This window comes from Sceloporus undulatus, chromosome 1, assembly GCF_019175285.1.
Source record: "Sceloporus undulatus isolate JIND9_A2432 ecotype Alabama chromosome 1, SceUnd_v1.1, whole genome shotgun sequence".
Classification (NCBI taxonomy): Eukaryota; Metazoa; Chordata; class Lepidosauria; order Squamata; family Phrynosomatidae; genus Sceloporus; species Sceloporus undulatus.
In genome coordinates, this window is record NC_056522.1 from 189,321,792 (window position 1) to 189,340,008 (window position 18,217).

The 18,217-nt window shown below is 40.9% G+C and overlaps 1 protein-coding gene across 1 annotated transcript in view; it reads right to left on the reverse strand.

Moving 5' to 3' along the window:
- FAM117B (family with sequence similarity 117 member B) overlaps positions 1-18,217 on the reverse strand; it is a 49,211-nt gene that overhangs the window by 24,278 nt on the left and 6,716 nt on the right. Inside the window, 1 exon segment of the mRNA XM_042437867.1 lies at positions 2,649-2,800. Coding sequence (XP_042293801.1) covers positions 2,649-2,800 — 152 coding nt within the window.

Genomic DNA, 18,217 nt, shown 5'->3' on the forward strand with positions numbered 1-18,217 from the left:
GAATTCTGGGAACTGTATGGTACAAACACACACTGCAGCCAGGAATTCCACTGGAGGACATACATCTTTCCCCTCTTCATCCCTTGGCCTGTTGGACTGTCTTGTTTATGTTTTAATGATATCCAGTGCATTATTGCTGACCTGCCACGTTTGTTGCATAACCACATCGTATGTTTTTCTGAGCGATGTGATATTAAAATAGTTTAACAGTTTTTATATTGAGTGTTCAAGACGGATGTGTTTGTGATCAGAAAGAAAATAAGTTCTGACAGCAAACTAAAAGAGGTAAGCACATTAAATGTATCACAACTTCATTATAGGAAAAGAAGTGAAAGTTATCAAATTGGCATATAGAAATGAAATTATTTGTAGTGGAAGAATTATATTTTAATCTTTTGAAGTCTTTTATTACTGTACTCACAATTACAAGAAATTGTAAATCTATAGTGTAATAAAATATACTGGTTTGTCAACTGGTCAATGAGAGGCTAAGTTAGTTTTACATTTTAATATATAGTCCATCCTTGCCTTACGTGGGGGATCCATTCCGGATCCCGCCGCGTAAGGCGAATTCCGCCTATGCTCGAGCCCCATTGGAAACAATGGGGCTCATGCGTGGCGGTGCGGGAGCGCGCAGGGCGCAACAGGCGTGCACGCCCATTCAATTGAATGGGACGCGCCGCCCCTTCCGTCCCGCGCATGCCCCGCGGCTTGAGCGCATATACTCAAGGCTGCGTATGGCGCGCCCGCGTATGCACGGGCGCGCTGTATAATAATAACTCTGACATAAGCATTACATTGTTCAGGGACATAGCTGGACCCCCCTTCCATTAGAAAAATGAATGATGTGTGCTGCTGCCCTGCCACACCCAAGCCCCATTATAATGGTGGCACTTAGTCTGGACCCCCCCCTTCCTAAAATCCTGGCTACGTCCCTGTTTATCACACAATGTCGCCATCCCAAAAGAAAGGAAAGTGGGACCAATTTGAAAATAAACTCAATTACGTACCATCTCAACACATGCAAGACAAAATAGCATCCATTCAGAGGAGAAAGCAGGGTCAATTTGAATGAATTCATCACAGAAGTACATGCCGGTCTGCTTTCTATTGCAAATGAGCACAATCACATCTGGAGGATTTTGGAAAACTGGGTCTAAGAACCCCCCTCCACCAGCTGTAGATCCCAGGGTGCATTCCACACCAGGCAAAATCGAATTCACTGCACATTTGGAGGGGAACAGTTGGCAGGTGGAATAAGGCTATGAAGAAGTACTGAAAGACAATGTTTTTCTGAGGTTGCTCTTCAAATAGAGGTTGAGCAGATGATGTTATCCAGGCCTTTACTTTTACGCCATTGTTTGGTAGAGACTTTCCTTCTCAGTCTTTTTGTATGTTCCTGACAGTAAGGGCTGTTTGACAGTGGAACACACTTCCTCAGAGAGTGGTGGAGTCCCTCTCCTTGGAGGTCTTTAAGCAGAGGCTGGATGGTCATCTGTTGGAGATGGTCATCTGTTGGATTTCCTGCATGGCAGGGGGTTGGACCGGATGGCCCTTGTGGTCTCTTCCAACTCTACGATTCTATGAATTTATAAATCCTCTGTTTACCCAAATTTACTTAACCCTCAAATGACCCCCAGTTGGGTTTAAGATGCCTCTCCATTGCGTTTGGAGTCGTGTGATATTCTTTTGCATAAAAACTTGAAACCCCAATGATTGCTCCCACATTGCCTTCACATTGACCCTGGAATAAACTTCCAATTTTGCTCATGTGATAAGGAGGTGCTTTAGTAGGTGTAGATCTGATCAGATGTCTACTAGCCAGGACACCAGTAAGTTAACCACATCTCTGCTCTCATCACACACTCGTGGTATGCCTTTGAAGTGGAGATTTATTCTTAGGCTCTGATTGTCAAGATCTTGGATCTCAGTTTCCAGAATAAAGTGAGATCCTGGAGCTTTGTTCACATTTTTGAATTAGACTTGGAAAATGAGTCTAATTCAAAAATGTGTACAAAGCTCCAGGATCTCACTTTATTCTGCAAACCTGATCTCATTAGGTATGCTCTCATTACTTATCAGTTTTCTCACCAGTTTTGTTAATTTGGTGTACAAAGCAGACTGTGCTCCTGTCTGATCATTTTGCTATTCTGATCTTAATTGCTGGAGAAATCACAGTTTCCATCTCCAAGAAAGACTTGTAGTCTTATTTTGCACCCTAGTGCCATGTTGGCTACAGCTGTCACTTCTTTCTATGCCATTTACTCAGTAGATTCTTTAGCAGAAAAATAAGCCTAGATGAGATATAATACACTTCAAAGACTAACTGTGCTTCCACAAACTGCACTTGCTTACAACTTACCACCCTTCAGCTTCACTTTTTCTTGGCCTTTTAGGCACAAGTCAAAACTGGGAAGATAAAGTAAGTACCATGAACCAAGGAAGAAGCTCCACATTGTCCCAATCCTGAATTATGAAAAATCTGAACCTTACTTCACTGTTAGAACATGATGTGAAATATGCCTGTTTGTTGTATAAAACTCCCTTGGCTTGAAGTTCTGTGAACTCACGGAAGCTGCAAGGAGTGGTCAGAGCAATGCCTTCACTTGGCAGATATTTTCTTAGCTGTATATAATAAGCTCTCTTACCTGTGTGGATTTGTCCCTCATGCAAGGTGCAGCTTGTCCATGATTCTCACGAGGCCACTGTCCAGCAAGGTATGGAGCAGCAAGTAGGTCTAGGGAAGGGGTACGGCGAGCAATACTAGAAGGGCTTGATGATGGTGGTCGTGGCTTATCTACTTAAAAAGAAATAAAAATACACTCCGTAAGTAGGACTAAAACACATTTTATGCTCAGGTTTTCATTCTGTTCATTGTTACTAATTTCAGTATATGAGATACTTTTAGGTGTAGGTCTCTTATGCTAATTTGAGCAAAGTTCATTCATTATTTGACAGCAGAGATCTGCCTTGAACAGATGCACCAAAAACTACAAAGACTTCCTTTGATAGGCCATAAGAACAAGTCTGGATCCTAGTCGGACATCAAGATCTGCTATCCTTTGACAGTTACCAGGGTCTCAGCACTTTTTGGACCTGTATCATCAAGTCAACTTCAAATTACGGTAATCCTGTGAATAACAGACATCTCAAAGATCCTACTATTAAGAACCCTGCTCATGTCTTCCAAACCTAAGGCTATGGCTTCCTTTATTGATACAATCCATTTTCAATGATTTTTTTAAAAATTTCCTTCTATCTTCAATTTTCCACAGTATCATCTTTTCCAATGAGTCATGTCTTCTCATAACAGGTCCAAAGTAGGATAGCCTTAGTTTAGTTATCCTGGCTTCTAGTGAGAGTTCAGGCTTGATTTGTTGTAAGACTTATTTGTGTTTTTGTTACCCATGGCCTCTAGGACCACAATCCAAATGATACCATACTGTGTTACCCTTTAATCAATTTCCCCAGCTTGGTGTTTCAAGCAGCATCAGGTAGCTAAGTTCAGTTGCTACTCAAACTTCCAATGTAGCATCACACTGAAGGACTGTAAAAAATTACGACTGCAGCCCATTGCCACGAGTCACCACCCTGATCAGATAAGCATGCCATGGTGCACCAAAGTACTCTTTGCCCACTCTCAACTCAAACCCAATTCCTACGCTCAATTCACTCCATTTTCTTTAGGAAATACACTCAAGTGTCAGTGCGCAGTATCATTTAAGTTTCATACAATTATTTTCTTTTACATATTACTACATTTTCTGGGAAATTTTGCAGTTCTACTTTTTCTGTAAATTCTGCATCACTGTGGAAAACAATCTAAAAATGGTAATAGGTAAAATTGAAAATTGTTCTACACTTGTATTGAAAGGTAACATTGAACACATTTTTAGAGATCAAGTATTTGAATTACAAATACTAAATTAATAACATACAACTTATATTGCATAGATGCTGGTCTTTGACTGTAATAAAGAATTTCATTTCCATATATTGCACATTGTTTTCTGTTGCTTTTTTAAAAATTTATTTTAAGAACTATTGTGTGTGGGGGGGGGAGCTAGATTTGAGTTTAAGAGAGGAAAGACATCTCTTCCAGCAATTTTCAGGGAGTGCTGTGATCAAGAGGTGAGTTTTCCAGTTCGAGGGAGAATGATACTTCATATGCTCACTGGCAACATCAGCCATTACACAGATGGGACAGAGATTATGTTCAACTTGGTTTCATCTGCTAAACAAGAATGAGAACAACAGATGCCATCTCTATATATTCTGTCATATGCAAATCCAAGGATTAAGTCATGCAACCTCTTTCATATAATGACCCATTCCTAATAGCTTTCTTGCACTTAGTGGCATATCATTTGGTTCACCGCAAGTCCTGAAACTTATTTCTTCTAAACAGATGTGTGATAAAAATCTATTTCATTTTTATCATACATGATAAACAATCAACCATTTTAATTTATTGCATTTTAATACAATGCAAAGTACAGCTGGCCCTCCATATTTGAGGTTTTGACTTTTGCGGATTTGATTAGTTGTGCTTTCAATTAATGTTCTCTCTGGAAATCTAAGTTATCCAGTGCAATTCCACGGGAAGTTGGCCACAGAGTTGTGCTGGAAAACCTAGAAATTCCTAGAGAAAACAGTTCTCTAGACTCTTATACGTTCTTTAGCATGATTCTGTGATCAACCTCTAGCAGAGGTTGACCATAGAGTTACAATGAAGGACCTGGAGATTTCTAGAGAGGTGTGCTCTTAGGTAAAAAAATAGTGGTTTTTTAAAATTATTTCCGGCATTTCCACCTTCACGGAGGTCCTTTGCTTCTAACTCCAGCAAATATAGAGGGACCATGCTATGCTGATGCCCTGCTATGTGGCATAAAGACTGTTTGCACTCATTATTTTTAATGGTTATATCAAATAATAAATATGCATTTCTGCTTTTCAAAAGACGTCACTAACCTGCAAACTGGTCTTCTGTTTTAATTAGTCTTTTTGGAAACTTTATATACTGGTCTAAAGTGCCTTGATTCACAATCTCACAAAACCATCTGCCCAATTCTGAGGTCCACTTATTTCTGTTAAGCCCTTGAACACTAATAACCCATGAAGCTATTTATCCAGATACTGAAAGTGTTCCTAATATACTGCTTTTATATTTCTTAACATCAGTGAATTTTTATTGAAAATGTTTCAGAATTTTAAAATAAAAATCGGTATTATTTCAGTTGTCTGGTAAAGTACCAATTATAATGGCATGAATATCACCACATCTATTCATGAACAGAAGCAGTCAGCTGGTCACCAAGAAAACACCACCACAGACAAAACTCTTTGTCCAGATAGCTCAGTCAATACACACTACAGGATTTAACTTTACTTTCTTTCATCAAATTGCTCTATTTATATGAAGCCAATATTGAATTTATCACACACATCATGCATGCACACACACAAAACACAGCTCTGTTAAGGACACAAGACTTGTCCCATAGCAGTATCATGTCGCCATCAAACTGACAATTAACACTATTTTAAAATGTAGAAGTCATTTTAATTAATCTTTTATACACCACCCTGAGGTAATAATAAGCCATTGTAATTATGCTTCATATGACTTATGTTCTCTTATTTGCAGATAAATGCATGCATTTTTTGAGTTGAAGCTAAAAAAATGCACATAAAACAATTAACTGTACTAGCCTGCATACACCAGCTGCTATTAATCTCACTATAAACTTTAATGATATTTTAAACCATTTTATTATTTCTAAATCCATCCAATATGTTTACTCATCTAGCTTCCTAAGCTATTTGTGAATACTTTATTTAAAAAACCAACAACACAAATCACATAGTATTTTCATTGTCATTTTCCCTCCTGTCAGCCCACCCACCCCCTTTCCCACAACTGCTCAGCTGCTAGCTTCACATGATGTGACCTACATAACAAGAGATGCACTTGCTTCAAGATAGCAGTTACAACAGCTGGGCTGATGAACAATAGTGGTATTTCAGTAATGTCGTATTTTATTAGACCCAATTACACTAAGGCAGTGGTTACAAAAGTATGTTGATTCTGCAGCTTTAAGTCTTCCTCTCATAGAATAATCAAGTCGTTGGTACTCTATTAAGGACAACAGTACTTAATTTTAATAATTGCAATTGTCAAGAGACAGTAATCACCTACAATAAAGATTAATATGCGTGTATGTGTATTGTGTAGTAGAAAAGAACTTAGTTAGAAAATTACAGTATAAAGCAGAGTGACTAATGTTGCGTTCCAGAATCTTCAATTCTGAAATAGCTATTTTACAACTCAACTAATCTCTTTGTAGTAAAACTGCACAAAGTTCAATACATCAAATTTCATTTAGCTACTGTATGAATGAAGAAATATGTACTCTTAGCAAATAGTATGACTTAACTTAAAAATATATATATATTCCATCATTCTACACCTTAAGACATTCTTTAAAAGCTCATAAACCACACACACAGCAAATATAAGGTTTAATAAAGATCTTTGCTCAGTGTTTGTGAGAATCATGAAAAGGGAGCTTTCTAGCTGCAAATGACAAGTATATATGGGTCAATAGGCAAACAGAATGGTCATTTCTATGGACTTGTTTTCAAGACTATCTGAAACTAAAACACATAAAAACCCACCAGCAACACTGATCATACTGACAAGTGTAAATGGGGTAGGATTTCTTTTTGTCTCCTTTGGGCAAGACAATTCAAATGTCCTAAACTAATGTGCCACGAGAACAGTTATCCTTCAAATGCCATCCTTCTCTGAATTCTATGGTACAGTTTTTGGCTTAAAATGAACAAAAATTTATTATTTTTCCATTAGATGCATGCACATTTTTGTACAGTTACTATAAAAACACACCTACAGTTTAATGCAGAAACAGACTAGGAAGACTTATGAATGAACACAAATTAAACAAAGAGGCTGAAAACACTAATGCATCTTACTAGCCAATTTTTCCAAAAGCTTGTCAAAAGGAAAATCTCTGCAGAAAGGATGGCAGCATAGAGAAAGCCATGATTCCAGTTGCCAGTCACATAAAATCAGGAAGGCAAGGCAGTTAAAAACCATTAGAGAAAGTAGACTGGTCAATTTTTAACTAATTCTAAAGAACAGCAAAGAGTATTGTGGCACTCACTTGAAACTGTGAATTCACAATTTACAGAACTGAGTATGAAGGATCGGTTTTACTCTGTGGAAATATTCCAAACTCACTGGCATATCTATGTCTCTGTTAACATGAGTATCTAACGCTTTTGTTCTACTACTATGTACACAACAGGAATGGGTGTTTTTCCATAGTGCCTAGGCTACAATGCTTGTCATCTGGTAAGCAGAACTGAAATCCTACTGCTCCACAATCAGTACATGGATTGCTTCTCCATGCCATTCAGAGAATTCAGCTAGCCCTAATCAGATAACAGATGTTATCTTTCCTTGCATGCATCGCGCCACCACCACCATCACCACTTTGCAGGCAACAATCTAGAAAAGTTTTCAGCTTCCTCAAAACATGTTAGACGGTTTAATGTGTCAACACACAAGAAGTCCAAACAGAATAGACAAAGCAGCTTGCTAATGTTGTTGTGTGCTTCCAATGCATTTTTTAAACTTATGGCAATAGGGTTTTCTTGGCAAGTTTCTTTAAAAGAAGTTTGACATTGCTATCCTCTTATGCTGATAGTGTGTGATTTGAACAAGGTCACCCAATGGGTTTTATGCTCAAGAACCTTCAGATGCCTCTGGACTGCAACTTCCAGTATTCCTCACCACTGACTTTATTACTTAGGGGCTGTGGCGAGCTGCAATCCAACATCATGGGAGCGGGGAGCAGGATGTTTCCAACGCCTGATTCTAATGGATGTCCAGCAGCAGTGACAACTGTAGCTCATGTTGGGCCGATTAGGGACAGCCTCCAACCTCTCCAAATTTTGGGGCACAAGGACTTGAGGAAAGCCCAGCTGAGCCACAAGAAGCTCCTGGGTACACTTTCCCAACTTAGATTTAATCTAATTTCAAAACTGATGCCAACAACCACCTTTCACATGCCTCTGATGAAAGGGGCTGATTTTATAAAAGCTTGAGGTTGCACGTAGCCAAAGTATACTATTTACACTAAAACCTTCAAGGATTATAGCTTCCATAAAGATAGAGTCACTTCCACCACACTGCAACAAAGCAAGACAAAAATGCAGCACATTAGCATTTACATATAATACTTTCCCAGGTCACACCAGTGGTAGCCATCTTTGCTTATTTCTTTCTAAATGTGTGTTAGGAAGTGAGGACCAGTTGTTTTTCAATCAGAACTCCCCAAACAGGCTTATCTACTCAAACACACAGTTTGCTTCCAGTAAATCTTCTATCATGCTTGCTTCATTCACAGAATTTCCTTTTCCTCTCATAACCCCCTTTAATTTCCCCTTTTTTCTTTCCACAAGAAAATTTATCAAAGGGGAAAAGACAGAACAGTTTCACAGTGTCTTTTGATTGATGGCACCAGAGGTCTTCTGGCCAGAAAGCTATATTACTGACACACACACCCCAGAAGCAGCCTTTCAGCCTAGACCAGACTTTTCCAAGTTGGTGCCTTCCAGATGTTCCAGGTTATAATTCTCACAGTTCCTTACCATGACTATGCTAGTTGTGGCTGATACAACTTGTATTACAAACATCTGGAGGGCCCTGAGTTAGGGCAGCCCACAAGACACAAATCTCCAGCCATTCAAAGAAAAGCCTGGCAGGTGATTTGGGATTGACTCATAAATCAGAGTCACTTGCAGTAAATCAGCAAAGAATTCCTATTCCAACCTTACTGACAACAGGTATCTGAAATGAAGTAACCTTAGAACAGCCTAGAGTCAAATTTCCCATGAAAGGACATGCTCAGTTCAGATCACATACTTTAAATAAATTTAGTACTGTACTTTATTTGTGGTATTCTAAATAAATTTATGCTAGTGTTTTGTAATAATTATCTTATTGTATACTGATCTGACACACAAAAAAGATGTTTATGGTGAATGTAAAAATAAAAATTAGTAAAACAGCACTTTTGGTGCTGCAAACCAATTGCAGTAGTATGTTTTCAAAGAGCTGAAATTAATTCTTGTTTAGATGAGAAATATAGTAACTCTATGGAATGATATTTTCAGCTTTCATTTTGTTACACTTATTTTATGTACTGTATAGCGTAATTTTGCTGTGACCTTTGACTGTACTACAGTTGTTGTTAAATAAAACATAATACGGTATACATTATGCATTTTAGTATACATTTAGTATCAGCCAGAGCAGTCACTGATTAGCCTTTTTACTTGTCTGCTGAAATGAATACGCCTTTAAAACCTAAGCACACAACATCAACTTTTACTAAAAATAACCATGGAGAATTAGAGAGCAAAACACAGGAAGAACTCAAAGGAGAAAATGAAGAATGTCACTGGTACCTGTACAGACAAATAAGGGAAAGATTTCAAATAGATAAAAAGTTAGACGGTATCCACAAAGAAAAGACGGAATGGGAAAAGATAATAGGAAAAGGAAAAGATAAACTGATCTCTAAATATTACAAACTTCTATTGAAATGGGATATGGAAAAAAAAACGATAAAGGATAGTATGGTGAGGTGGGCTCAGCATGTTGGACATGATATTGAATATGAAAAATGGGAAGGGATATGGGGAAGAAATCTAAAATAAACAATTAACCAAGATCTAAAAGAGAACACTTATAAAATGATCTACAGATGGCACCTCTCACCTCAAAAGCTATCCTTTATGTACAAAAAGTCTCAACCAAACTGCTGGAAATGTTCCCATAATCCTGGTTCATATTTCCACATGTGGTGGGAATGCAAGGTAGTAAAAAAATTCTGGATAGAAATATATAACATAATGACAAAAGAATTAAAGATACAATTAGCATTCTGCTCAGAAATAATATTAGGAATGTTGGACAACAAAACAAGGAGAAACCATGGTAGATTAAGTGTTTCATTTACTTTCCTGTGCCAGAATTGTATATGCCAGACAGTGGAAGACTAACACGACACCTAGTATGGACGAGTGGTTGAATAAAGTTTATGAGACAGCGGAACTTGATGTAATAACAAGCGGGAAATTAGGAAGAATGGAGGAATGTGCCAAAAAAGAGTGGAAACCAGTTTTTGATTGGTTGAAAATGAGATGGCAAGGTTTCACAACTTTGTAGAAGCATAACATAAGATACTGTATAAAAATATGGGAAAAGAGAAAAAACAAGTACTTTTTACTCACACAGGCCTGTTACAGACTGCCAAAATAAAGCTGCTTTGGGTCTCTGTGGAGGTATGCTATTTAAATGATGCATGGGTCCTAAGAGTCTGGAGGTCACGCCAAAGCCACACTCCATTCCTAAGCACTGGAGTGTGGCTTTGGTGCAGCTTCCGGATACTTAGGATGCATGCATCATTTAAACAGCATACCTCCAAAGAGACCCAAAGCAGCTATATTTTGGCAGTCTGTAACAGGCCACAGTCTGAGCAAAGAGAAGGTCTAGAATATGTATTTGAACAAAGCTATGATCAATTTACTTTGTTTAAGATCAGTTTTACTTAAATATATCATAGTGTGCAGTTTGCATCCTTGTATGACTTATCGTATTATAAACAATACAAGTGCAAAGTTAACGCTTAGATTAACAATTAGATGAAACACTTACAACTGGAGTCAAGAAGAATCCAAGTAATAGGAAGGACTGTTTTATGTTAAATGATTTTTAAGAAAATCAACTGGCTTAATCACAATGTTGAATGTAACATGTCCAAGGTAGTTTAGTTGTCTCAGGGTTTTTTTTGTTAGGTTGTTACTATGTATGTATATGTGGGGTTTTTTACATGTTGGACTGTTTTTTTGTTGTGACGCACTTTATTTTAAATAATAAATAAAATAAATAAAATTTTTATTTATATGCCGCCCTTCCTCCGATCAGGGCGGCTTACAACATAATTAAAAATACAGACAGTTACAATAAAAACACATTAAAAACAAACCAACAGTAAAGCCCCAAAGCCCAACCTCTTGGCCACGAAGGAGAGGAGGGAGGCCCACAGGATATTTACTCGGGGAATGCCTGTTGGAATAGGAAGGTTTTAAGGTCCTTCCTAAATTGGGCCAGGGTAGTGGACGAGCGGAGCTCTGTGGGCAGCGCATTCCAAAGGGCTGGGGCAGCTATGGAAAACGTCCTCCGAGTGGTGAAGACTAATCTAGCCCCAGGCACCTTCAGTAGCTGCTGCCCAGACGTTCTGAGGGTGCGAGGCGGAATGTACGGGGAGAGGCGGTCCTTTAGGTATCCTGGGCCCAAGCCATTTAGGGCTTTATAGGTGATTACCAACACCTTATATTGAGCTCGGAAGCGAATGGGCAGCCAATGGAGATCTTTTAAAACTGGTGTTATATGGCTGGTCCTGGGCGCGCCAGTGACCAGCCAGGCTGCCATATTTTGCACCATTTGCAGCTTCCGAGTTTGGTATAAGGGTTGCCCCATGTAGAGTACATTGCAGAAATCCAGTCTCGAAGTTACCAGAGCATGTACAACAGTTTCTAGGTCCCTCTGGGCCAGGTATGGGCGCAGCTGGCGAATCAGCCGAAGCTGATAGCAAGTGCTCTTGACCGTCGCATTCACCTGAGCGGTCAGGTGAAGCGACGAGTCAAGAAGAACCCCCAGACTGCGCACGGAGTCCTTCACAGGGAGCGTGACCCCGTTCAGGACAGGTGGAACCACCGCCATTCCTGGACCAGGGGAACCTATCACTAGTACCTCCGTTTTCTCTGGATTCAATTTGAGTCAGTTTTCCCTCATCCAGCCCATTACTGACTCCAGACAGGCCACGAGAGGAGAGACACCATCCCCAGTCACTGCATCAGTCGGAGACATAGAGAAAATGATTTGGGTGTCATCAGCGTACTGATAACCCCGCGCCCCATGTCTCCGGATGATCTCTCCCAGCGGTTTCATGTAAATGTTAAATAGCATGGGAGACAGAATGGCCCCTTGAGGGACCCCAGTTTTAAGGGGCCTCTCATCGGAGCACACGTCTCCCAGCTGCACCATCTGGGACCTCCCCGAGAGGTAGGAACGGAACCACTGGAGTGCAGTGCCCCCGATCCCCACCTCTGCGAGGCGCCCCAGAAGGATACCATGGTCTATGGTATCGAAAGCCGCTGAGATGTCCAAGAGCACCAACAGGGACACGCTTCCCCCGTCGATGCCCAGACGGAGATCATCAACCAAGGCGACCATGGCCGTCTCAACCCCGTAACCCGCCCGGAAGCCAGTTTGAAATGGGTCCAGATAATCCGTTTCATCCAAGACCGCCTGAAGCTGGACCGCAACCGCCCTCTCGATCACCTTTCCCAAAAATGGTAGCAGCGAAACAGGCCGATAATTATTATGTACCAGGGGGTCAAGGGAGGGCTTTTTTAGGATCGGTCTTACAATGGCCAATTTAAGATCCGATGGAAATAGCCCATCCCTTAAAGATGTGTTAATTATCCGGCGTAACAAAGATGTTACTGCCGGCCCCCCCTGGGCCGCTAACCACGAGGGACAGGGATCAAGAGAGCAGGTTGTTTTCCGAACACTTCCGAGGATCTTGTCCACATCCTCGGTACTCACCAACTCAAACTGATCCAGTTTAACATAGTCCACGGAGGCTCTGGACACTTCTACCCTAGGTTCTGCTGAAATGTCGGCGTTCAGACCTTTGCTTATACGAGAGGTTTTATCCGCAAAAAAGTCGTTAAACAAGTCACAGCAGGCCTTAGAAGGTTCAAGGATCTGGTTCAGGGCGGGAGGGAGCTGAGTTAGCTCCCTGACCACCCTGAACAACTCTGCCGGACGCGACTCAGCGGACGCAATACGAGCACCATAGAACGAATTCTTTGTTGCTCGTATTGCCTCTCCGTAGTCCTCTAACAGTTGGTCTAGGAGAGCCTTGTCGTCTAAGCGAAGGTGTTTCCGCCAATGGTACTCTAGCCGTCGCAGAACCCGCTTCCTCGCCCGGAGATCTTCCGTGTACCAGGGCTTACGTTTGGAAGCGGGCCTGAGAGGGCGCTTGGGAGCGATACTGTGTATAGCCCTAGAAAGACCGGTATTCCAAATACCGGTGAGGGCATCAACAGAGTCGCCGTCATTTCCAACCGTGAGCCCCTCTAAGGCTTCTTGGAACCTCTCAGGTTCCATCAGCCTTCGAGGGTGGACCATCCTAACAGGTCCACCACCCCCCAGGGGGGATCTGGGTAGAGGCCTTGATTTTCACCTCTACCAGGAAATGATCCGTCCATGACAGGGGGGAAACATTAACTATTTCCACCCACGGATTCTCCGCATCCGAACAGAAGACCAAATCGAGAGTATTACCCGCACAATGCGTAGGACCCTGTATCAGCTGGGACAGGCCCATGGCCGTCATGGTATTCATGAATTCCCGAGCCGCACCAGATGGAACATGGCTGGCCATGAGGGAGATGTTGAAGTCACCCAGGACAAGAAGCCTGGGCGTCTCCAACATCAGCTCAGCGACCAGCTGTGTCAGCTCGTTAAGGGAGTCCGCTAGTGCACGGGGTGGCCGATACACTAACAGAATCCCTAGACTGTCCCTAGCCTTTAGGGTCAGGTAAATACACTCGATATAGGAGGTCTGTTGGATGTGGTTCCTGGTGAGGGACACGGTGTTCCTATGTACCAAGGCCACACACCCCCCCCGCCCACCTAACCTGCGCTGGTCCTTCACCGAGAACCCAGCAGGCAGGGCCTGAGCCCACACAGCATCCCCAAGGTGTCCATATCAAAAGCTGCAGAGAGGTCCAGGAAGATCAACAGGGTAGCACTCCCCTAGCTTTCCCCCAAAATAGGTCATCAGTCAGAGTAACCAAGACCATTTCAGTGTCATACTGTGGCCTGAAACCAGACTGAAATAGGCCCAGATAATCTGTTTCCTCCAGGAATACCATCAAATGTTCAAAGACCTTTCCCCAAAATGTGATATTTGCAATCAGGCAATAGTTCTTATATACAGTACTTCTGGATTCAGGGAGGTCCTTCTTCACACAAACATGTAATTATGAACGAACACTGGTAACATACCAGTGCTCCTCATTAGAGAAGGTAAGCTAGGCCAGCTTCCCTATACTTCCCAAAGACTAATGATTCTGTAGCCCATGACTCTCATCCAGGGATTGCAAAATAGCCTCGTAAGAGGTTTAACCCACACATTCACTGTGACTGATGTTATTCCAAGACTCTGACTCTCACCCAAGGTCTCTCCTGCTAAATTATGGAAGAAGGGTTGATGTCCCTGTCTCCATGTTTCTGCAAAGTGGTGGTCCAAACGGGACTATTATGAGGTTATTATGGAAGCTATGTAATCTTGAGTTGGGGCTTCTTATGGCAGGTACAAATACTCAGAACATAATGGGCAGGGAAGGTATGTGGCAAATAAACACAGACATGCAAGGATAGGTAAATAGGTACTTGGTAAGGGAGGAAGAATCCCAACATATCACAGAAATCACTGTTCTGCCCATTGAGTCTGGGCAGCTGCAGCATAATCCCAAGAATACGCAGCAAGGAAAGATCTGGATATCTATATGAACTTTGAGCCATTATGCAGCAGGAGATATAAGATTTATGAGCAGAAAGCAGAAACTGAAACTGAAGAATAGGAATAGGTCAAGAAAAAAAATCCCAGCCCACATGGAGAACACAATGCAAACCTGAGTATAATCAATTCCAGAATAGGTACACATATATGGGCAAAGAAATCACCACATCCTGTTTTTTTTCTTCTTCCTACCCACTGAGATTGTTAAGCCTAAAGGCAGAGACCGACTAAGCACTCCTCTTTTGAAAGCCACTATGGGAGCCTTTTTTGGCTGAAGAAAAGGACAAAAATAAACAAATAAATGGCCTCATGTTTAATCTCTCAGCTTTCCATATAGAAGCAGGGCAGACTTATGTCTGAAACCCTGGAAAGCCAACCGCTATAGGCAGTGCTGAACTAGATGGACTCATGGCTAACGTAAAGCAGCAATTTATGTAGTCAGGTTTTAGTAACAGACCAAGACATCTGGTCTCCTCTGTACTGGCCTGGTGTTGATCAACAGCAATTTATGGTCTTGCCAGGAAAGAGATGGCTGGCATAAAGAATGGCCCAAAGATGCCTTTCCTTCCTCACTTTACCATCAATATCCTATCACACACTCTTACCACTACCAACTCAATCTCTAGGTACCTCTAGAACCCCATAGAACGTTTTCAGATAGCCAATATCTCCAATTAACAACAACAACAAAAATAGGCAACTTTCCCCACTGAATGCAGAAACACACACTAGAAGAAGAAAAATAAAAAGAAACTTGCTGGTCTCAGACTTATGGTCCTCCATCTGCAAGAAATACCTCCTTTCCCTCAACTGGCAATCTGGATGGCAGAACTTTAATTCCTTGAAGAAACAGGCAGGAAACCCACTAGTTATCTATTTAGATTAGCGCTAGAATACATAATAGGAAGGTAACCAGAAATTAGAATGTATTAGTGTCTGGAAACAGAAGCTAGTTAGGCAAATACATACAATATATTTTCAGTCATCAGGAACTATGTATCTAGATCAGTAGTTTGCCTAACATTTGCATGTGCTTATTTATATATGTAAATTCAAAATTACTAGAATTTAAATTATAAAAGTTAAGTCAAAATAACAGTGCCTCTGGGTATGAGCCAGCATGATATTGTGGCCCCTTGGTATCCACTGAAATTTGGTTCCAGGACACCCCATATACAGTAGCCCCTTCCAATTCACAGGGAATCCATTCTGGACACCACCACCCCACAAACATGGCGACTTGCAAATATTTGAGTCCCACTGAAAATAATGGTGTGCACGCTGCCATTTTGTCCCTCCCGCAAAGGGCAAGACCACAGACTCTTAAGTTGTGAAAAGGGAGGGACAACTGTATACCAAAATCTGTGGATGCTCAAGTCCCATTAACTACAATGGCATGGAATATAAATTCCAAAATGCAAACCTTGCTTTTGCCATTTTATATAAAGCATACCATTTTACGACACCATTGTATTTAATGGGATTTAAGTATCCATGGATTGTGATACCCATGGGAGGTCCTGGAGTCAAACCCCCATGGTCCACTGTACTTCCCTCCAAACTCCTCATTGTTTATAGATAGGTTCTTTTATCTGCAATGACTCCACCAGGAACAGCTCAAAAGTTTCAGCACACATGCCCTGATATGCTTCCTCTCAGCAACACCCATGCCTAATGGGACAGAATTGCAAAAAAAGTTTTCACAGGAAGGTGTAAGAGTCAGCCCAGGTAAGATAACAAACCATTTCTCTGCTTATTCATATGTACTGAGGAACTACAATACACATTAATCTCTTAACATTTGGAGCGTGTCCAAAGTGAAGCGTGTCCAAAGGAGGGCGACTAAAATGGTGAAGGGTCTGGAAACCATGCCCTATGAGGAACAACTTAGGGAGCTGGGGATGTTTAGCTTGGAGAAGAGAAGGTTAAGAGGTGATATGATAGCGCTGTTTAAATACTTGAAGGGGTGTCATATTGAGGAGGGAACAAGCTTGTTTTCTGCTTCTCCAGAGACTAGGACCCGGAGGAATGGATGCAAGTGATAGGAAAACAGATTCCACCTCAACATTAGGAGGAACTTCCTGACAGTAAGGGCTGTTTGACAGTGGAATGCACTCTTTCCTCGGAGTGTAGTGTAGTCTCCTTCCCTGGAGGTCTTTAAACAGAGGCTGGATGGCCATCTGTCGGGGATGCTTTGACTGGGATTTCCTGCATGGCAGAATGGGGTTGGACTGGATTGGCCTTGTGGTCTCTTCGAACTCTACAATTCTATGATAAGCATGAGTCATGTTTCTTTTCCTTTAAATGTCTGCCTTTTCTGTCCAAAAGATTATCACTTTAAAAAAACAACCATGAAATATTTACCATTAGTTAGCAAGAAATAAGTGTAGCCAAATGCCTGCATGACCTAACATCTTGTTTTAATGAATATGCATTTATGAAGATATTTTTCAAATATGGAGGGAAGTTCAGAAAATGCAGTAAGGAAACTGCTACAGAGTCAAAACAAACAAGAACAATTAAGCATGTTTCCTAATTCCCCATATTTAGGCCAACACCAGTTGACTGAATATTCTAAAGATACTTTAATAAATAAATGCTAAACTGCATTTTAGGTAGATGTTGTTCTTGCTATCATTCATAAATGATTTGTTCAACTCTTCTCTCATTTTATATTTCCATTATGATTCACTTTAAGGCAGCACATTGTCTTCTCGTTTCAAAAATCTTTGTTTATTATCCTGGTTCAAAAAACATTTTGGAATAGCAGAGTGCAGTAAAACAGATTATTATAACAATGATTTCTTCAGCAAACTACATTTTCAGTGTTCTTTTCTGACTCTAAAATGTGGACATCCCAAAAAGAATATTGTAGAGCTGGAAAGAGTGGGCAGTTAAAAAAAAAAAAAAAGGAGAGGGAGCTATTCTTCAATGAAGAAAGTCTACAGCACTGGGAGTTCCATATAGCGAAAAATACAAGAAAAAGTCAATGTGAATGGCACTGATAAACTAGAAAGCTGATGGATGGGAGATTTGGAAAATAAGGAAGTGCTTCTTCACACAGTGTAATTAGCTACCAATTTAGACAGTTTTAAGGGGGATTCAACAATTAATGGATGAATACTGGCCTCCCCTCTGTACCTTTGCCAAAAATTATCCATGTCCTGATCATCTCTTGCTTTAACTACCATTATCTTCTATCTGGTCTTTGTTCACTCATATCCATCCAGGTATCTCCTACCAACACATTATCCATATTTCTCATCATGTTGTCCATGTGACAGCACTCTCTCTACAGATTCTTCAGTCTTCTTGTCTATATTCAATCCCTTCATATGTATGTTCCAACCCATCATTCTCTGTCACTTCTGTTTATACACCTCTACCAGTGTCAGCCGTTCAAAGGTCTCCTACTTCCTGAAACAACTGTTGCCTTTTCTTTTTTGCTGTCCTTGGAACTGCCTCTCAGAATGCCAACATGTAACCACCATTAATTTTTTCAAAATTCAGATATTCCAGAAACCTAA